The 24149-nt window shown below is 34.2% G+C and overlaps 1 protein-coding gene across 1 annotated transcript in view; it reads right to left on the bottom strand.

Annotated features, from left to right (window-relative positions):
* The window catches only part of LOC112468692 (alkaline phosphatase-like), a 173143-nt gene extending 154874 nt beyond the window's left edge, over nucleotides 1-18269 (bottom strand). Inside the window, exon 1 of the mRNA XM_025037975.1 lies at nucleotides 16290-18269. Coding sequence (XP_024893743.1) covers nucleotides 16290-16377 — 88 coding nt within the window. The 5' untranslated portion in view covers nucleotides 16378-18269. The remainder of the gene's footprint in view (nucleotides 1-16289) is intronic.
* Between the last annotated feature and the right edge of the window lie 5880 nt (nucleotides 18270-24149).

Here is a 24149-nt window from a genome sequence, read left to right as displayed (position 1 = left end):
TATATATATATATATATATATATATATATATATATATATATATCCCCGCGCGCGCGCGGTCGAGTTACTGTAATTACCGCTTACTCAGGTCACCGCTCATGATGCAAACACAAGAAGAGCTTAACACGCCGACGGTTAACCAAACGTTGCTGTCGTAGCTCGTATCTATTAATTATTCAGCCGTAACTTCTCGTTTGCAGCAGAAATTAACTACACAATGCACGCACACACGTACACGGAGATAAATATGCCTAATGTATGACAATTATTGCGCGGGAAGATGCGAGCACAGCCGCGATATATGAAATTCCGATGATTGAATTCGAGGGAACGTGGACGGAAATGTTTAAGGAATGAATATCCCGAGGATGTCTCAGGGGGAATTACGTCGTACGCGCGATTTCGAATTATGCGGATGTCCTGTATTGCGACGATAGTATACGGGATTCAGGCTTTTCACATCAAAAATTCGATATAAAAGGTTTGCATCTCAGCCAGTGGCTACAAATCGCTCGGAGCGAATAGGATATATCAAAGTTTATATTTTCACGTTTTATACATCATAATATATATATACATATATATATTATGTTGATATGTATATGTATACATATATGCAGTTACAGTGAATAGAAATATATATAAATACCTTTCTTAGAACCTAATGTAAAAATCTATAAGATCTAGGTATATAATGCATATATTTCTCAAAATTTCATTTATAATTAATAGAATAATTTGATAATTCCTTTCGTAGCCTTGCACACACATATAATGCGTTTTATAAATAACCATTTCCAAATAAAAACTAATACAAAAATCATAGTATAGCAAAAATAAAGTTGCGTGCAAACAAAATCGGGACGCAAAGATTAAATATTTACAAACGATCGACTATAGATTTATCGTCAACCTCTCTGTGGCGGGAAACGAAAAGCCGCGGGAATCTTTTAACCTGCCGCATCTACGATGCAAATATCTGGATGACTGAGGGAAAAGTTGCGGGTAACCACGCAGATTTTCACACGCCACACCTTTTAACGGGGACCAACGCGACGTCCCGCTTCCTATTAGACGCGGCGCGGCGTCGCGTCGTGGCGATGCCATTTACAATGCAGAGCGCGCCGATGACTATCCGCGCTTCCAAAGGGCGCGCGTACATTCGGCTGCTCACTTTTTAACGAGCCATTACCATTTTTCCGCTTGGACGCATTCGCCGAATAAACTCAGTGCGATCGGGGTCGCGTCGAGAACTCGCGCGATATAAATTCGAACCGGATCGAGTTCAGCTTCGGCATATTCCCTCCGCACTGTGACACGACCAATTTCAGAAAGTATCACGCGTCAAAGGCTTGCAGTGAAAATATCGAAGGATCTCGCGTGCTGCGTGAGAGATTACTTTGCAGGTCGATTGCTTCGCTGCCCGTGGCAGGTTAATTGCCCTGGTTCTGATTGAAGGACGATATTTTTCGCAAAGTTGAACGCTCCAAATATTTCCAGCACAATTATACGGCAGATCATTAAAAAACAGCGTGCAACTTCACAAAAAGTGTTCGCGAACAAACTTGATTTTTATATCAAAGAGAATAAATTATCTTCTGTTTTATTTTTATAAGTAAATGAAATTCATAATTGGGTACAATTGCAGGATATATCCTACATATTGTTTAGCGTACGTCGATAAGATCACTAACATAATTAAATAGAAGAGAACCTAACTATCTCTATGTAAAATATTTCAAATTTTTTGCACTCCTTTACCATCAATGAATTCTTTGGGCAACTTAAAGTCGACTTTTCCTTAAGGAAAGTTTGATCGTATCCCATCTCTCTTCACAACTTTTTAATATTCGGGATTAAATATCTTTCTATAATTAATTAGATGAAATTCTGGTAAAGTAAGGTTCACACTTCAAGTTAAATGAAGAATAAGATATTATATAAAACTTAATTTAAACACTCAGATTCACGATCGAATGAAGATTTGAGTTTCATTGTATAACGCATGCAGAACCCCAGTTTATAATTGTAAAGCTCACTTTTAGATATTTGCACCTAATATGTCATTCTATTTGTAATTTATATGCCGTTCTAATATATGTATGTATTTTATGTATTTTAATTTATATTTTATATTAAAATAAATACATGCGTAATCTTGTTTTTTTATAACACATATTTTATAAATTATTATTTTATAAATTCATCATATATTATTTTATAAATTACAACTATTTTTATATTACATTACACATAAAATAATTTTACAAACACATAAAATATTTTTTACATTAGGACACATGAAATTATAAACAGAATAATTATTTGATTTCTGATAATTTGATAAAAATTATAAAGCGTTTAAAACAAGCTCATCAAATAAAAAAGAAAAAAATTCAAATAACTGATTCAGAAATACGTTCTTTCTAATGAAAATTTGTTGTATTATACCTTTATAATATTTAATGGAAAATACATACAGATAAATTGCATGCAACTGCAGGTCACTCATTTTTCAAAAAGTGCTTTCAAACCATGATAATTCACAACGCAAAATCAGCAAACAAGTTGTGAACTTATCCGAGCTGTTTTACATTGTTTCCTGCTAACAAGCTTTTTCATAATGTTTAAAAGTATAAAAGTATAATTAAGAAAAAAATAATTTTTCTATCGTATACCTTGTAGAAATTTTATGATTGCTATTGTTCAATAAACCGATTTTGACAAACTTTGCCGTCAATTTTTTAAATACCCTATTCTCGCACATTTATAAAAGCCGACCATACACATCAAATAAGTTATTTATGTTTTTAACATTAATTATACATATTTTTTCTTTTGTAAAATATCCAAAAGTGGATCTAAATATCGGTCAAACTGCCCAATCTACGTAAAAACAAATGTTTGATATATTCATTGATTTAGTGATCATAGTTCAGCAACAGATGCAGTTACCATTTAAATCCGTATATTTTGCACTATGAAATATTCGTGCCCTTTTCCCGAGCTTGTAACGTATACGAAAGGATATTTATGATCGCGGGACACCATCGTGAAACAGAATAAAAATGCAACAATAAAGTTTTTCGGTTTACTCGTGAGATTGTATTTCTTATGCATCGTGCCGTTGAGCACGCGAGCACTTTTCATACGCATAAATGATCATCGGTATAAATAAAAATGAGTGTAGACCCATTCAGAAAATATCAAGTTTTAACTCGATTTATTTATTAACAGAATGAATAGATTTACACTTTGATCCTGAGTACATTTTGCAGTAAAATTTTCTACTTTTTGCCATCAAACATCGTATAAAAGTTGAACGTGAAATTAAAGTCCTACTGTAGCGTAACTTTCAAAGCACATTTATTCATAAAACTAAAAAGCGAGAAATTTAAGACTATTAATATAAGAAAATCATACTTTTTTCGAAACTTTAATATATGTATATATGTATAACATATGTATAAATTAACAAAATTGTAACAGGAAAAGCACAATTCAAGAGAATCAATATATTATAAAACTATAAAAACTTCATATTTCTCGAGCATAAGACGTTTACTTTTATTCATCTCATTCGTCTCCATTAATCAACTATTACCGAAAATTAAAGGACATTAGTGACAGATCGTTCATCTATATCCTGCTCTTTTGTCTTATCGATATCTACTTTACGATGTTTAAATTGCGCCCTTGTTATTAAAATCGTATCAATCGAATTCGAGCTTGACGCACTGATCAGTTTGAAAGATTCACTTTTCCTCGTAACGTCGTAGGATCGAATGCCGGCTGCTACACGATAACGTTTACGACTGCCGATCCTCTCGCGCGATGCCAATAAACTAGGTGCGAATAAATTTCAAAGTTCGCAGAAACTTCGCACGCTCACAAAGTTTTATGAAGGTTGTAACGACGTTGCGGCTGCTCAGATGTAGAACGAGAAATAGAAAGGTACAGTCCAACAGCTAAAGAAGAATACAGGAAAAGAGAAAGGAAGAGACATACATAGATACATCAAGAAAGCGAGTGAGAGAGAAAAGAAAAAAGAAGGAATATAATAGGGAAAAAATGAAGATAAGAGAATAATGATAGAAAGCTAGAGAGATATAGATATAGACATAGATATATATATACGGGATGAAGATAATTAAGTTGAGCTAAAATTGTACTTTAGTTATTAGGCGATTTATCCATGGAAGAAATCACCTGATAATCTTAGTCACTTGATCCATCGTGCAAAATAAAAAGCAAGAATTCAACCGAGATTCACGAGGTCTATTTATAACCTAACCAAATCTGTGCAAAATATAAGCGAATCGGAAAAATTTGGAACGAGCAATTCTATTTTGAACACTGTATAAAATTCATGTTTCATATTCTAGTGCGTCCATATGGGTCATTTATTTTAATTTTTTAAAATGTTAATTTAAAAGATTAAACCGTCCATTTACTAAGGAAATGAAAATATGTAATGTATAAAATCAATTAGGTCAAAGAGAGAAAAGAATTCTTAATGTTGGAAATCATAATCTTTCACATAGAAACAAATAGTTTCTTATAAGTACCAATACAGCATTGCCACAATATATTCGATAAAAATCAATATCTCATGTTCACTGACTATTACAGTAAAAGTCTATTGGAACAAGTCTAAACGATTAACTTAATGGATATCTACTTTCAATAGAAAGCAATGACACAAAAGAAAAAGCAATTAACTTTAGATTCACTAAGAAATATAAAGAATATCACAAAACTAGTCTATTCATTTTTATTTACAAGTTCTTTGGTCTGTGCGATATTTAAATTTCCATTATTAAACAGACTTAAATAATTATAAGTATCAATCAATTACGAGTAATTAAAAATTATAGGGTTTTTGACAAATTAGAAAACTTATAAACTCTTTGTTGCTCATCTTGAAAAATTAAGCTTAAAAAAACTTCATATTACTTACGAGTTGATTTAATACTTCATTATCAAAATACTAAATCTTAAAAATTAAATACTTAAAGCCTATGTATGTTACACTCACTTAATATATAAATATTTCTAAATTTTTAAGATTTAGTACTTTAATACTTTAATATGCCAAAGTTGTATATAAAAACAATTCTATATAAAAAATCTATATACATGTATATTAATATAATTCTAAAACTTCCCTTGTGTATCCTGAGAAAGTTTATCTGCGAGAAATGTAAATAAGAAGATGGAATGCTTCATCTAAATTTATTGTAATTTTATTTACATACTCAGGTTTGGAGGTACGTTTACCAATGACTGCGTTATTAAACAGCTAATTGTTAAAGCCAATCTTCGAACATAAAACAAAGTTAGCCGAGCAAAATTATCCAATATTTGCGGCTAGCAAAATTATACCGAAGGGTGATATAATTTGTCGTGTGGTAGCAATAGAATTACATCGCATATAAATGAAGTTATTTTCCATATAACGAACCACGTGAGAGATGAATGATTCAAAACGTGATTTAAATACATAAGATACGGATTCACTATAATGAGTTCTGTGGTTTCGGTGATTGGCGAGTAACGAAATTTAGATAATCTCCATAATTTCACAATCACTCAAATTTAATTAGCTAAGTTGAGATGATCGAAATCACAGCCAGAGTAACTCTAATTGAGCAAAATTCCGACAGAGCTTTCCAACATTTTCTAACAATTATGCCAACGATTCAGCCAAGTTTACTGGATTCAAAATCAATCTAGATACCACTTACACAGGAAATACGATTATTGAATATCATTAGAAACGCGCTACGCAAAACAAAAGCTTAGCGAAATCGAAAAATGGCTGCACAAAAGATAAATGGGAAACTCCAATCTATTTGAACAAGATCAAGTTTCTGTTTCGTTCGCTCTGTTCGTTCTGTTCGTTATCGCGCGTGTGTAAAAGTTGGGATTTCCATCATATCTGAAAGCATATTCAGAATAGTTTCGCTTAAAATACAGATTATACGGAGAAATTGAATAACTCTTTTTATCAACTCTAAATGTATATTCTCAGATAAGCGTGTCGCGCGCGGAATGCTGCCAACTTTACCAACAACGCAACAGCGTAACAGCGCGATATTTGCAAAGCAAAACTAGTCAACGCACACCAACTTCTGCGCAATGCATTTAACCTCATAAACACAATTTTTATTATTCTTTGCTCTTTTCTTAGCAACACTTTGCGGTACCCGATAAGCTGCCCCGAAAATACCTGCACGTACAATCAGCCAGTAAAGTAAGAACGTGGACTCAGAGTCGGTGTCATGAGAAAATAATTTTACCTTTTCGGGTTTACTGCTCTTCCCTGCGGCCAAATAAAAAAGAACTATTGCGACAGAAAAACCATATAGAGTGCATAGATTATGCGACAGAGATACCAAAATACAATTTGTGACATAATTCTCGATTTAACTGTATGGGTGTACCTATATTCATTACGTTAAAAACAGAATGTGAAAAACTTATATAATTATAAAAAGAAATGAGGACTTAAAACTAAAACCTTCATCCGTTTTTATTTCGCTGCAGTATATGAAAAATGTATTTAGGAAGAATATATTGCACCTATCTTGTCATATTAATATAAAAGATTTCTCTACTTTCGCGGATTTTCAAGCTTAAACCAAACCGTAATATATTACTTCTAAAATTTAAACTTTATTCTAAATTCTTTTTCAGACGTTATTCTTTTTTATACGTTTCTCTATGAGTAAAAATATTTTTGCTACATTTCATTTTTCTGATATCACCATATTAATAACTAAATCGACTACCATGCAATCTTAATAATTGCAATTTTAAAAAAACAAAAGCATGGCAATAACCTTCACTTATTCGTTCGATCCGAGCAGCCAAACTGTGTCAAAGCTTTTTATTTGAAAGATCATTACGCGGAAGCATTATAAGCTCTCATGTTCTACAATGAGAAAGAGAGACACGGTTGAAGAATTCTGTATTGGAGTCGCGGACTTCGAATTTTAATGCGCGGTACGAAAGCGCTCCGAAGAAAACTTTAAGCGGCGCGAGATAAGTGGGACTTAAGTTACCCCCAACTGGGCGATTTACGTAACGTTACTTCCGTCTCTCGCCGTGGCACCTCTTTTCATCCTGGCGGTGGCTCCAATAGGGGCGCATAAACCGCGAAGTCTGATAAGCGGTACAGTGGCGGAAAAGGTCCGCTAAACTCCAAACGTGACCGAATATAGTGCACGAGATTGCTGCGTGTTGGAGAGTTGCCGTGTGGATTTATATAACTCTTTCATGATTTAGTCTGCAGTATGTTAAATCGAAGTTTGGCATAAATAGTACAACGTAAATAGCAGTTCTTTATATGCATATAGAAAAGAGTTGCTCTATCACATATACATAAATTTATATATATGTATATATATATATAGATAATCTATATATAAATTTATAATTTTAACGATACTAGGTTCTTATTATGCCTGCACATATTTTTCTAAAAAATAATTATCTTTTACGAACAAACTTTATAATTTAAAATTCGCATAGTTAATCAACCGTGAAACGCTGAAATCTAGCTTGTTATAACGTAAATTTTTAAATTAGGTCTTGTTAACGATGGTTTTGGATTTAAAATAAAACTCACTATTCAGATACGTGTCATTTTATTACGAAGTTCTGAATCACGAATTTTTCAGCGAACGAAACATCCGTTTTTCCGTTTTTTCTCTACTGAAAAATATATGAAAAACGTATAATATGACTCAATCTGTATAATTCCAACATAAAATATTTTTTTAGAATACGTTTACCGGGGAATATCCAAAAAAAAATTGAAAGCAAATATTTTAGTGAGAGCACTAGATGCAATACAAAAAGATTCAATTGCACACCGTCATCAAAAGACAGTCGATTTACTCAATAATCCCATCTTCTCGAGTTCGATCCAATTATTATCGCGATACGAGATAGCGCGCTGCATCGTGACTAGGCGGAAAACTCGTATGTTATTTTCCGGATGGCGTTACAAAATTTCACTCGCTCGTGCGCCACTGTAAATTATTGTTTCAATATTTAACGCGCGAGCCCGACAGTTTGTGATTTTCATGACGATGCGCGCCATTCTCAAAATCACGTAGTCAAGGAATAATTCATATTCGTTACTCGTGCGTGCGATATAAAATTCCAATTGTAATTTCCCTTTGATTTACCGACCGTATGGTTATACTCCATTTGTCGGATGCATAAAAGCGCAGGATAGCACCGCGGCTATCGCTAAGCCGTGGACATGATGGATAATGTATCGGGCACACTAGCCCATAAATTGCGCACGTGACAAATAAGTTCTTTTATTTTAGTGACATCTTCTGCATTTGCATTATTTCTTTTATCTCAAAAGTACGAGTATGTATATATCTCATTGAAAATAGGAAGAAAGAAGGAAAGCAAAAATGTGAAAAAGTACATCTAACAAACGCGTGCTTAATGTCTGTTGCTAAAAAGATTTGCAGAGCTTTTTTCAAAATATTCAAGAGAAAATCGCTGGACGAAGAAACGAGATTGTTTCATCAATCATGCATTGGTACTTATGAAGTCTTTAACGTTCGAGCATCTAGTCTATACGGCTTTAATCTGGTTACTTGAATGTGTTGCCAGTCAATCGTAATTACTTCCCAAGTACCACGTTTGTACAATACATGAGCTAATTGATGACCATTGTGTCTGAGTGTCTTTAATAGCACTCTCGTATATGATGCAATGTGGAAATTAAACGTTAGATGCTATGTAATTAGTAATAACTAAGTATTGAGTGTCCATATCAAAGGACATGGAGTAATTCAAGCCTAGCTTGTTATATGCATATTGTATACAGTAATATTCACGATAATACCTATACACTAACACTAAAGATTTTTCGAGAGAGAGAGAAAGAGAGAGAGAGAGAGAGAATCGACATTTTCACTCTAACATATTATTAAAATTTTAATATATTTTTTTATGTCAACATCTTTTATTTTTGTATTCACGTATAGCGACTAATTTTCATTAAATTCGATTCTTTTTTACTTACGTAACATACATATTTATGTTAATCTTAACTGACTTGATGTCACAAAAGTTTTCACAATTAGTGACGAGAAATCTATCAGTAAACCACTTATTAAAAATTCGTTTCGAATAATTTCATGTTACTTGTTCTCGTTGTTTATTTAAGATATATATACAAGCATATAAAAAATAGGAGAAGAGAATCATTACGTTAAAATTAATATCTTTGAATAGGAAGTTTTTGCAATATCATCTTTCTCAGATACGGGTACGTACCTGAATTGTATAGATACGTTCACCATCTATAAAATCACATTAGGAACTTCGTTACGGTGAACGATGTGCATGCGCAGTTTCGCCTTTCGACCGATAATGTGAATGTAGATGGTAAACGTATCTATATAATTCAGATACGTTTACCGTATTTGAAAGACGGTATTGTAAAAACTCCCTAGAAGGCAAAGTTTAAATTCTGCGGTCGAACTTCTTGAGACGTCCTGCATCCCATTATTAACGAATTTTGCGATCCTAACGTCACGAAAATGATTTAAATATATAACGTTACAAAGGACTAAATTTGAGCGTCAGTATTGTTCGTACGCTAGGGCTGATCGCGTTTAACGGGAGCCACTGTGAAATAACGCTTTCCGCTTGCGCCGTATATCATCAGCGCGAACGTCTGGTATACAATATGAATATACGCTCAAACGGTCAAACTCTTGGAACGAGCCGTTACTCAAGACCAGTTTGTATTCAACTTAGTTGAAGCCCTGGCCGATTCTGATACATACCAATTAAGTGAGCTAACCGCATAGATGTAACATTAAGCTTGTTAGTGGCTACAAACTGTACGTAACATAACTTCGTGTAAATGGAACGACATCGGATCTTGCGCCAATACTAAATAACGATCAAACAAAAGATCGATTCAAGATTATTCTTATCGTTTGTGTGAAAAACGTAATGATTTTGCAGAATGTTGAGATTCGCGTGACAGTAGTACGTCAAATATGGTACATGATGCGTTTAATAGTTAAGTCAATTCATCAGTAATTCCCCGGACATTTCCGCTGGTAATACGGACGTCAGCATCAGCAGCAAAGCCACACGTGATGCACGATTACGCGAACAACTGACAGCCCCGGCCGTGTAATTATCCCAAGCATTGTACGCGGTTGCTCAAATCCTTGCAACTGTCCTCCGTATTCGGACGAAAACTGAGTTTTACCGGCAGGAAGCGACTAGATAAAGCAAGGTTCTGCCCTATTACCGGTAACGATCTTTTTGCTCCGAATAACGATTACGTATGTCTCGAACGATCGAGGAAAAAGGGCGGAAAATTGAGAAAAACAAGATTTCTGCTAACGCGAGAGATTGGAAAGAAGTATAAAGATAAAAAGATAAAAGTTCACAAGTGACACACGCACACAACTGGAAACATATTAGGACCTCAGCATATCTAAAATAACAAAAAATACAACATACGTTCAAATTTTTAGCCCCGTTTCTCCTTTAAAAAAAAAAGTATACCTTACGTCCATAAATTTATGTCATTAATTTCAATTTTTAATCCATTTTGTTTTAATTAAAATTCACCCCCATATTATAAATGGACATTCTTTTTGGGGGAAATTTTGCAGGCGCTCTCATTATTGCGATATTACGTCAAAGATTAAGCGATTTTGGCGAATTATATTTCGGGACCGCGAGTAAATAAAACCTCATATTCCATTTAAGCGCGAATTAAGTTCATTTTAGCAAAATTTTAACAATGAAATTTACCTGACATTGATAGAGATTTTAATTCAAGGAATAAATTACGCTTGAAAGTTCTTGATATAAATGTGTATTTAAAAATCCATCTGTTTTTAAAACGTCTGAATTTGAAAGGTAACGCGAAACGCTCTCAAATTGAAATTGACATCGTTATGCATAGGCTAATGCAAATTTGAACAAAATCTATATCTACTATATAGATCACGATATCGTACAAGAATTGGCTGTACTCTCGCACGTTCACATAATAATGTTGCGGATTGCTATATAAGGAGGACTTTGCAACTTGGTGTATTCGCGCAACGTGCGCGTGTAACTAACGCACAAATTGTATGCGCGCCCTGCAGTCGACGTCGCGCAACATTTTACATTTAGGACCGCGCAATTGTATTCGCCAACTGCCGCGATTCGCTCCAATTACAAATGTTATCGTTATGCACCTGTAGATGCGTAGATTGCAAATGCAATCTCGACAGTGCGCATACCGGCATGATCAAACATGGTCAAAAACACGTAAAGGGCTTTGGCGATATCAACGGGAGAAGAAATATATTATGTATAATGAAGACTTATGAACGCTGTTAACGTAGAGAACGTAAAATAGCTGGATTATTCGCGAAAAATGCAAGACTTTAATTTAATAAGAAAATAGTGCTAGTGCTTATATTAATGCTTATATTCTTGTTTTGTGTAGCCGTCCATTAACATATAACAGTCTCGTTAATATAGAATATCTGGAATTCACCGAGTGCCCTTTCAGTGGAAATACCATCGACTGAAAAATTGCTATTGCTCTTCGACGACGAAACACTTCAATCTGAGCTTTATTTAAAATCTTTAACATATTTATAATTAAAAGTGATTTAAACAAAAAAAATGTAAATAAGTATAACTAAACTAGATTTCTACTAATTTAAAGCTCAATGCTTTAAACTTTAAAAATCAAGAAGCCGTAGTATAGTACAATCAAACATCAAAATTCGTAATATTATATAAACTCAATGTGTGATATTGCAAGATCGTTTTAGAAAAGCTAATCGATATTTACAGAATCCATATTAATAGGTATTTCAAATATCCACGATACAGATGTCAGCGTAATTCGCTCTTGAAAGAGCGTTATTTAACGAACCCTCTTGTATGTGTTACTCGTAATAAAAAGTAACTAAATTAGCTCACTGTGTAACACATGCATATAGTGCTCTGTATGAGAGATAAAGAGTCGCCTAAATGTATATCGTATAAAATTCTGTGTTATTTTTGAAAACTTAATTATATTTTATTTAATAATAAATTAACGCGATATACTTATGGTACGATGACATATCTACCCGTTTTGGCGTGAATGTTATAATAGCGATCGATAATTATAATAATTTGAAAACAAATATTATATAATTGTTATAGAAACGTTATTATTCCTTTCAGTAACATATCTATTTTATTTGATAATGTACATGCTAATTATTTACGTAGTATTCAAATACCATAATAAGATTAAAAGAGAACATAAATATAAATTTTAAACTTTTAACTTTTATTAAAAATATATCTCTAGTTTTGTAGCAATTTTTGTATTGCACAAAAAAATGGGACCAAAAATAATATGCATTATTTTTAAATACGAGTTTTTATAACGTTAAATTATAATATATTTTAAATGTTTCTTATTATAAATGTTAACTGAAATTTTTATATATATTTATATTTTATATATTTTATATATTTTATATAAAAAGATTTGCCTCTCTCTAAATTTAAATCCATAAAAATGTTATTCTATTATTTCTTATGATTTTTAGAAGCCGATCAATGTTTCTAATACTTGTATAATGTGTATGTTATAACTATACAGTATACAGTATAAAATGTCACATACTGTTTTTTTCGCAATTAACCATTGTGTGGTAAATGTTTGTCATAGCACTTGGTCTAAATGGAAATGTTTGCTTTTATTCACAGCGGCTTTGAATGGAGAAATAGAAGCCCACACAATACATTCTGTTCAGACAATGCATTGTTCGCACGTTAGCGTGGCGTTGATCTAAATCGTTCACTATCGAGTCCAATAAACGCTTTTACTATAAACTTTGGTTCTAATCTTATGTATTGTCAACTGAAATAGGACTATGACTATCTATACCAGCCATTGCTGCGGAATAAGCAACTCGATATAAACATTCAATGACTATACACGAGAGAAACATATTCCGGAAATTTTAGCTGAAAGAGAGACAGAGACAGAAACAGAGAGGAAGAGAAAAAGATAATATTTAAATATAAAATAAAATAATATATAATTAAAAAATCACCAAATTAATAATATGTTCTGTTTTATCATATAATAAAGAAGAGTTAAACAATTAAATATAAAACATCTCATGTTATTTGTAAATTAAGAATTATTAATATTTTAACATTAAAACAATTAAATAATATAATCTCCTAAATTTGACCTGTTTTGCATACATATATTCTGTTAATTTTATTTTATATCTAATTACAATTCAATAACCAATATATATTAATCAAGTTTCCCCAATAAGTTATTTTATTGAGTAAACTTGATTTATAACAAAATTATTAATTAAAATTCCACCGACTACCGTAAAAATTATTTTAAAATTTTTTACTTGATATTTTCAAGTAACAACAAGTTTCCGGTCTATCGGCACATTGCGGCTATATTTTGGCCGCATATTAAATTGCAAATCGGATTACTTGGGCATTATCGTCCAACTTATTAAGTATCCCCGATACGTGAAAACTTTTGACTCTACTAAGAACTCGAGAGTCTCCGAAGAAAACTGTTATTAGATATCAAACTTGTACACCGTGTCGCGCACAAGCTGCTGGACTTAAGGATATTTACAAAGTCTAAATATCTTTCTGTATAAGGCTTCTCCATGCACAATACCTACATACATATGTGCAGAATAAACGTCCGAAAAATTTTTAACATTTTGCTATTAGTAACCTATATACACTCACGTTTCACTTTATGCTCACGAACAATTCTGTCCAACAAACAAGCTAACTTTTCGCCTAATTCTAATCTGGCAAACTTTTTCCATTTCGCACAGCAAATTCTAGTGCTTGTCGTAACAAAAAATATATTAGATTGGTAAAAACATAGCTGTAAAATAGATATCGAATTGCATTGAACTTTCGCGCACCGTCGATAGTTCATATTTATGAAAATAATCAACACAACGGGGAAACATAAATTGTTCGGTTAAAGCATATTAAGCAACACACTATGCATACTTTAGACATACTATTAAACAGCAACAGCGGGTAAGCTTGATCAAGTTGCAAACGCGCATTATGTAGTGCAGAATGCATAAATTATACGCTAAACTAAACTAGATCGTCTGAACATGGTTTAGGATATGGGGATGACGAAGTGACGTTCATTAAACCTGCAGTTAGAACAATTAATTGACAGAGAGTTCTGCAAGTCCAGTGGGACGTTATCACTGCGAGCGAGCGAAACAGCATTTAATATTGAAAATAAAAAATATTCTTATAAGCTGGTTCTCAAACTATATGGCAGTAAAATACATATATTAAACAACATTTTATTCATACATAAATCTAAATATTGATTAAATCCTTACGTTTTAATTTTAATTAGCTATATACACAGCAAAATCTATTTCTTGCAAAGCAAATAAATCCTGTTTTATTGATTATATTTTTGTAATTAGTATTTTCAATTATTAAATCCGGAAAGATCGCTATTTAAAATAATTAATTGAAGTTAAAATATTTAAAGCTTATTTAAATCTTAATTAATCATATCAGCGAGTATATTTATTATTATTCTATTGATATTAATAATGTAAATCTTTCTGAGAATAAAATAAATAATAATTAGTTCGTTCATGTAAACAATTACAAATTATATAGTTATAAATAACTATTTCTTTAATACAGCAATTTGAAAAGCTAATTATTATAAATTAATGCAAATATATGACATATTATTATGCTAATATCAAATAGGGATATTCTAAAACAAGAATAATTTCGAGAATAATTTCAACAATGATATAATTTTGAATATTTATGCCATTTACGCTATTTAGTTTTGCAGTGATATTAAAATGTATCTAACCGTACGGTATTTCTGATTGTGCAAGTTTTATTAAAATTATTACAATTAACAATTTGATATATCATCTGGATTATAACGTATTGTATATTAGTTAATATACAAAATGATTCTAGTAACTAAGTTGGGTTGTAGCTTCTTTTTAAGTCAAAATAAAAAAAATGATAGGTACAGAAAAATCTTTCACTATTTAATGTGATCTATTATTCTATAATTATATTTTTTTTATACACCGATGCACTTGCAAAATGCAACTGCATTTTTTAAATACATAGAATCATATACATTTTTTAGCGTAAATCGGTTCTTTTCATTATTTTGCGTATAAAAATATTAGAGTGACGTAATCAGAAGAATTTTTTCTTATAAAGGTTTTTGTATATATTATATAATATATTACTGTAAATGTAATGTTTTATTGAGTTCGTATTCTAGAAAAAATTGTAATATATCACTCGTCTTTATCTTTCTTTATTCGAATTATTCCGCCTTGCGTGGTTAAAAATATCTAGATCGAGTTAATAGATCAGAATAGTATAGCTCACAAAATACGGTATTTGTTGCAGTTTAGCTATTCTCTGCTTCAGGCAAACTGTGTCGTTACGGAGGCAATGCCGCAGCAGGGGAAGAATCCTGCTCTGGCAAGCATACCGAAAACCATCTCAATCGGAAATGTAAGGATAACGAATCGACGATACAATACGCGCGTCCATTGTGCCTGCCAAGAATCGCGGAACTATATTCACCTGCAGACCATGAAAAGCCGTTTTCTGGCCATAAGATACCTTCCACTGGCGAAATTGTTTTCCTGATCGATATTCCATACAAAGCTACTATTCTTTTGAAATAATAATAATGAGATTCGCGCGAGGTATGACACATCTGGACAGATACAGTTCACATTTAACGATTTATTTAAAATCCTATTTTAGATCGAAAATCTTTCTGATCGACCGTACGATTTTTATTTAGAAGCATGTAGTTTGATTCAAAATAATATTTATTTTGTAAAACGTTTTTGACCCATTTTTTTAACCCAATATTTTGATAAAAACATAGTAACGGGAGAATTTAATTAAATATTTGTAATAATATATGGATCACAGTTATGCAAAACGTGTAGGTTTATTGTCTAACTTTCAAAATTTATCGAAGAATTAAAGTAAAAATAAATAAAATTGTTCTTATAATCGCTAAATTACGTTTTCCAAAATAATGCAAATAAAAAGTGCTTCTCTCGTTTTTCTCATTTCGCGTTTACATACACTATTACTTTTTAATGCTTTTATAATGTTACTGTCCCAATCGCGAGAACACGATAGACCTTACAAAATAAGAGGACATATTCGATAACCATTACCTCGCTTGCCAGCCCGCACAACGGTTGCACAAATCGCCAATAGCACGATGGTGAGGGCGACGTTGATATGCAATGGATAGCGCCGCATCTCCGAAACGAGAAGGGGCCAGTCGCTACGTGCTATCCGCCGTACGCTTCTTCCTCATGCCCCTCTTCACAGTTCTTTGCTATACACAAGCCGGGATTCACCGTGAAAATTACCGGCTCGAGTAACTCGGCGACGCACTCACGAGAGATCAGAGTACCCTTATCTCACTGTATTACCCTCTTCAAGTGCGTCCAGTATCTCACCGTGCGCGAATGCGCGCCTCTCTTATCCCTGCATCCCGTCACTCTTCTCGCATTTCTTCGCGGAACTCGCCATCCATCGTCTTCTACGTCTCACCATCCGTTTTCGTATCCCGTACTTATCTGTAACGTGTCCGGCGCGTTCGATCGCGTGATATAAGATCGACAAAAATGCGCGCTCAGCGTCGTCTACCTAGGATACAGCAAGCGGCGCGCATCGAATAAAGGGTAGAGCGTCAAAGAAGCGGACGCTTCTGGCGCGTCGACGCGATTTGTCTCGCGTGGCGGGAACTCTCGGCGACCCGATTCGCGGCAGCTCGCAACCGCGAGTAACCCTCGTTGTAGGAGTGCACCGTTCGGCATGGTGGCCGAACACGATACGAACGGACGATCCGCTAATCGTTTTTTCACGCTCGCTCATCGGCCGAGTCCCATCGACTGCGAGATCCAACGAGAGATCGATCCGACGTGCAATTATCCAGGCGTCAAATATACGTCGCGATGCTGCAGGTTTTTCAAAATCGTTCATCAGTAACATATGTTTGTCTCGTCGATTTAAGTTCTTAAAAATGAAGACTTTTGGTTGTCGTTGTTGTGTAAGTAGAAATATAATGTAGAAGGAAACAGTAAAAATCAGTGATCCGAAGTTATAGATAAAACTGCCAGTGTAATTTAGCCTCTAATTATAAAAGTTCTTTGCTTTTTATAGAAAATATCTGTTAAAAGTAAATAAAACTCCATATCTCTTTACGCATGTCACTGACGAGGAAACTAAATTGATACCTGTCAATAAAGTTCAAGTCGATTAACGTGCCTGAAGTTCGATATATAGTTAGATGACTATTACGCGGGCGAACGTCTAAGTTTTCGTTTTTCTCACATCTTCGAAGAGTCTGTCGCAGTTCTTCTTTTTCACTATAAATCACCGACTTTGCCCTCCGCACCCTCCGTATAATCAGAGCTTTCTCTCAAAGCGAGAGGAGAGCAACCGTTAACCGAAAATTCGTTATCCGTAGACGGAGTACTACGAAAACTTCAAAGCCGCCACTTCTTCACCTGTACCTGATGAACGTGAGTATTTACAGGCGTGTCGGAACACAAGCAATCGCGATAATCACGATTTCCCGACAACTCGCGTGCCCCATAACTCGTCATTAACTCGTCGCAGGATATCGCGAAAACTTTGTCACCCTTTCCTCTTCTATTCCGAGCTCGATTAATCAGTTTCAAGGCGGAGCACAAGGAGTGCTCTTCTCTACGTTCTCCATTCACTCCCCTCTTTGATCGTTCACAGTTTTCGAATTCCAGCAAAATCCTTCGATCCCTTCAATCCCCGACAATTTTCAAGCAAAGTCCACCGAACGTGTATTGTTTGTCGTCGCTGATACCGAAGTTCGATCACTCAAGAGCTCGTTGTTATCTACTTCGATCGCGCGATCACACCGTTCATCCGGGAGGATCACCAGTCATCCGTCGGTTTTTCACCGCGATAACACCCGTCACCGCCGCGAAAATTCTACCTGTCGTTGATCGACTGTCACACGTAGATCCTCGGTCCGCGCACGGTACGATTACCACGAGGAACGGTGTGAGGGTGAAGTGAGCTTGGCGTGACACGGGACCGACAGGGATACTGGCGCGCGTACGGGCGGACGCGGGCGCAGTGGCGCGAGCGTATCATCGGACCCGCCGTTCTCTCTCGCTTTCGGTGCGCCGGCCGAGCTGCGACGACGCCAGCCGTGCCAGCCCGAATGATTCGCATCCGCGCTGCTAAACGCCACAGCGACCTGGGCGCAACCACCGTCGCACAGTGCGAAATTCACCCAATCTAGGTATCCCGCCCCGATAAATAAAGGAACGACATTTAATTCTACACGCGCCCGGCGTAGACGAGAGTACTGTGTAAATGAAACCTTACAATCTCTTTTCCTATATCAGACGAACAATGAAGAGAGGATGTATATTAACAAAAGAGGGAAAAGTGGTTTATAATCGATGATTTATAGCGAGATTACTTCGGTTCTTGCCAATACGACAATACTTTGTCAATACCTACTTTTATTTTCTATTATGATACAATCTATCTTTTCAGCAGTTGTACTACGATTTCCTTGCCACTCTATATATTATTACGTAATAGTCGTATTATGTGACTTCAAATTTTTTAGGAAGAAGAAGATGTAAGAATTAAGAATAATATATCCTTTTTTAATCTAGATACAGAAAAATCTTAAAATAAATTGTTAATTAGTAAATTATTCCTTATATATATATTGATATAATATATCAAGGAATATACAGTATATATACTCTTGATATATGATACCAATTTTTTTACTTGTCTACTATAATGAAAAATTGTGAGATTATGTTCACATAATTTCTCTGTTACTATATCACTGTCAGTCATCCCACTCATTCATCTCGTGTTTATTCATGATAATTTTATCTTTAATACATCATATCGGATCCCCTTTATTCGGTCACTAATTCTCTGATAAATTTAGAACTATTTGTAAAAGTTATCGATTTTTATTTTTTTCTTGTAGTAAATTTTGCTCTCCCAATATGTATTTTGTCACCTACATACGTATGTATACGAATAGCAACGTTTTTTTTAAGCCGTATAAATATTAGAGAAATGTTTGTTTTTTCCATTTTATTTTATATTTCTAAATTCAAAATGTGTGCAAAAACTAGATTGAGCACAATATTTCTTCACATACATATGCACACTTGTGTACTTTTATTTAATTTCAACGATAAATAGCAATAATCTTTAGCAATAAGTTATAGTTAAAGTACACATAAAGAATTAAAATCCATTTACCAATAAATAAATTATTTCATGTATGTTTCTTAAAAACATTACTTAATAAAACGTGTCAAAAACATTATGTAATAAAATTATTTTATAGGTCTCAATCACTCGTAATTTTATAATTACTGATCAGATGTTTAAAAAAATGTTATTTTTCTTAATTTGATCTCTAGTATTTATTGCGGATAGTGATAGCGCCTAGGACATTCCATATATCCATCAAGCATTCCAAGATAGCAACTTTGGAAATTGTTTTTCGAAGAAATTGGAAAAGCTCCAAAGTGAACCTCTTATCCATCGTAGTGATATTGGAAAGAGCACGCAAAAGTCAATGAAAATTTCACAAAAGCTATGTCAATTTAATTGAATAATTGTAATAATTATGTTATAAATAAAACTACACAATATTTTATTTTCATTTCAGTTATAAATGAATGACTCGATTATAAAATTTTCTTTACCTAAGAAAAGCTTTCTTTCGCAATCAAATTCTTTATTCGTGCTATGGCATATGTCATAAAGTTTGCAATTTTTGTAACGTGACTTTTTTATTTAATTATTACAATTACAATTTCAAGGATTACTATGATAATCCTTGATTAGTCGCGCGAGATCATAACGATTGCATTTTAATTATAGTAAGAACGTAGTAAATAAAACAAAATTATAAATGTATATAATGTTATTTTTTAACAATAAATATTTTTAGTGCAGTGAATCTTATTCTTTAATGCGTAGAAACAATTTTAAATCCAAGACTATATGAAATTATTGTCTGGCTACTGCAATATAACAAAAAATTTTCATAAAACGTAATGATCTCTCACAAATAATTATGTCACGCGCTTGAACTGAATGCCATTAATTGAAGTTTAATTCCAATTGAACTTTAATTTTATTTATTCCGTATTTTTATTTTAAAAACAAAAGAATCTGAATTGTTGTCGAAAGCCAGAATTGTTAACGTCTAAAATTCAGGGAATTTGTATCTGGGAGAAAAAATTCGCGACATTCGGCATATTCTCGGTATGAATGAAGAAAATCTGAAGAAGAAAGCGCATCCTTTACTTGCATACGTTGTTTACTAGCACTAAAGGTGACATATAGAACTTTTTGCGAATTTTTCTTTCTTTGGCCGCCGGTCTTAGATTCTTCGAAAGATTAACAGGCACTTACTATCTTTTACGATAGTAAGTCTGGGCTGTCACGATTTTTCCCTATCAATTATTCGCCACTATTCAACCTTATCGACATAGAGAAATTCTGATTATGTGAATGCCTAGAAATAAATAATTCGCCGGAAATATTAATGCAATTATACGACAATAAATTATTCGATCTCATATGGATAAAGTGTACTTTACGATTTAGATGTTCTAGCGAAATTAGCACTTAGGAATTCTAATACAGAATCGTCAAGAAAAATCTAATATGTTTGTTTCATTATCGTCTAAAATTACAGAATAATTTTTAGTTTCGATAAGCTGAATGTTAATAAAGTAACAATATAATTCAGAGACGTTATTTTTCGTGTCAATGTCCAGAAACATGAAAATAATATTTTTTATCAAATTTTATCATTTTAGAAGATAAATTAATATTGTATACATTTCTTTTAATTAGTTCAAGAAGTTGAATATCAACTCTACGCACTTATTTAACATACAATACACGCACTGGTCTTTATAATGTATACTTGTGCTGGAGAGAGATACGAATGGATGTTAAACGCGCGTTTCAATTATGAAAACCATCATATCCTTGCCCGGAAAAGTTAAGAAATCGATCAAAAGGCGCAGCCGAGTGCGCGCCGTCGATGACAAATGCAAGTCAGGAACAGATTTGCATTTCGCGCGTTTAAAAAAAAGCACGGTGAAACCGCGGGCGGGACTTAGCGACGGGTATCAGTGACGCCGCGTGATTAATTAAGTACACGACGATGAGCCTCGGAACACTCGGGGAAGTACTTTGGCCATGCGATGATAGAATGGAGCTGCCGTTTCCAGACACCTGTGACTCTGGATAGCGAACAAGAGAGAGATGGAGAAAGCAAGAAAAAGAGAGAGCAAGAGTGAGTGAGTGAGTAAGAGAAAGAGAGAGAGAGAGAGAGAGAGAGAGAGAGGGAGAGGGAGAGAGGACAAGCCGAGTAGTTCAATCACCTCTCGTCGGTTAGACCGTTAGCCGTACCGACGAATTTCCGATAGACGTTTAATTATCCCCGCTCAAACGAAGGACTACCTTTAAATTCCAGAGCTCGGCCGCCAGCATACCGACTCGCCTGGTCGTTGAATTCGCTCGTTACATGTGGTTACCGCGTAAGTATCGCGAGAAAAAGGTATAAAACGCGCCAGCTGCGCTTGCAATCCGATATCCATTGTAAATTGAGACGCGCCAGTGGATTATTTCTCTAGTATTTAAATAATAAATTCTTTTTTTCACTTTTCATACGTTGAATCGTTAGCGCACTCGAGGTGCGATAATGACGCCAGACAAAAAAATCCGGCGAAATTAATAAGATATTAATTAAACACGATGATTTTGTTTGTTCTAATTGTTTCTTGAGATAAAAGCTTGACTGTCAAAGAAAAGATTATGCGTAGAACTTCGTCTTTCTTGAAAAATTAATTACAGTAACAAAATTTGTTGATTGCTCAAAATAGATAAAATTCTGTTTATAAATTTTCATCACGTTACTATACATAAAGGTGCTTAAAAAATCCTTTGTAGTAAGGTTTACATAGACTATACGGTTTAGATTATCTCCTCATCAACGTATCATATTTCAAATCTTCTCTGTTACTTACACGATTACGCGAATAATGAGATGATATCATATCTCTCAAATAAGTTGATACAGTTAATCCACAATGTTAGAATAAAGAAAAACAAAAAAGATACTAAATAATTTCGATGTAACGCATAAAATTAAAAAAGTTTTATATATGGCATAAATAAATTATTTATATATGTACAATTACACATATAATATTTGATTCTTTTCACGTTTTGTAAACAAAATTAAAAGACGTTAAGAAAAATCGAATGTTTAATGTTAAAATTCTAATACTTTTATACGTAGTACTGTTATAAATTGTTAAAATAAATGGAGATACAATAATTAATAGATATATTTTAATACGTTTGTTACCATCGCAGAGAAAATAAGAAAGGATATCTGCGATAACAATCGCAGATAATTAAAGCACACCAGTAATATTATTTCAGAGATTAGCAAAATTTGATTAACAAAAAAATCAATAAAAAGATAATTAAATGCTCACCTGCAACGCGCAATAGCAGAGCTGTAGTACGCAACGTTGATATCTGTAAAATATAAACATATTCAGATATTAAAACAATGTCCGGAATAATTAATACTTTAAAAGATATAATTATTGCGCGCATTAAATTTTTTATTTATTTTTTAAACTTTATTTAATAAAAGAGTTACATAATTTCCGAAGCAAGACTACAATTTTTTTAGATACAAATTTTATGCAAATAAGGTCTTTTAATTCTCTATCTCTTTCATACGCGCACACATAAAATCTAAATAAATATCATTAAAAAAAATGTTTTAAGTAAAATAATAAAAATTTAAAATTAAAAATAAGATAGATATTATTAATATTTTATTAAATATCTTGAGCGTTTCAAAATAATCTCAAATGTTTCATATACGGGTTACATCATATAATGTTACAAAACGGAGTGCACCATTATTGCGACCGTTGCGAGGAAAAACGATTCGTAAATAAGAAACAGTAAATAAATAATAAATTGCTCACCCTACGATCGCTCCGCTGAAGCCCGATGCCTCCCCGGGCCGCCTCCTCCTCTCGCGTTCCTCGTGGCTGCTCTTTCGTGATATTTATGCGACGTTTCTCCTCTGTCGTTTCTCTTTGACTATCTTTCGGTGGCACTCACACGGCACTCGCTGAAACATGAGACACTCGTTACGCACGACCCTTTGTACGACGCGCTCGATACACGACGCGCGAATACAATTAATTACAGAAACGGTGGATTTGACGCGAGAAACGGCTACGAGACTTTCCGCGTCCGCGACTTCTCGCAGATATTGAGCCTTCGAGCGACAAGGGGATTCGAGAGTCGCGCGACCAACTTTGCGCCGTACTCGCCGAGTCGCCGCGGCGATGATTATTATACCTGTTGCTCCAACCGGTACTTCTGAACGATTTCCGAAGAACGAGAACCAGGCTACGCCCGGTATTTTTCAGGCCGATTATTATATATCCCACGCGCGCGTCCTTTATTTCGATCTTTACTTCGTCCTATATTATGACGCAAACGAGCAAGCGCGCGCGAGTCGGAATGGAAAATGCTATCTGCGAAATGCAAGATGTCCGAATGTACTTACGATCGTCGCCTCGCCGACCGCTCGCGCGACGTACCTGTCGAACGGATCTCGCGGATTTCGCGATCTAAATGGACCGCCGTTACGCGAACGACGAATTCAAACGATTGACGATTGCCGAAATACCGAGGCGCTCAAGTGCGATGCTTTCGCGATCGTACTCACCGATTAGACGCGTCGAGACGCCAAAAGAGACGGAGATTCGTCGTCGGAGCTGACCCGTGACCCGTCATGGCGTCGTGTGACCGTTCCGTCGTTCCGTGAAACGCTCGAAAATGACCGCGGCAACTTCATACCGACGCCGGGCGATACGGCACGGACTGGCACGAGTCAATTTTCCTAACGACACATGATATCAATTCGAATATTCAGT

This window comes from Temnothorax curvispinosus, unplaced genomic scaffold, assembly GCF_003070985.1.
Source record: "Temnothorax curvispinosus isolate PA1 unplaced genomic scaffold, ASM307098v1 QBEX01001883.1, whole genome shotgun sequence".
Classification (NCBI taxonomy): Eukaryota; Metazoa; Arthropoda; class Insecta; order Hymenoptera; family Formicidae; genus Temnothorax; species Temnothorax curvispinosus.
This window is presented reverse-complemented; position numbering and strand designations above follow the sequence as displayed.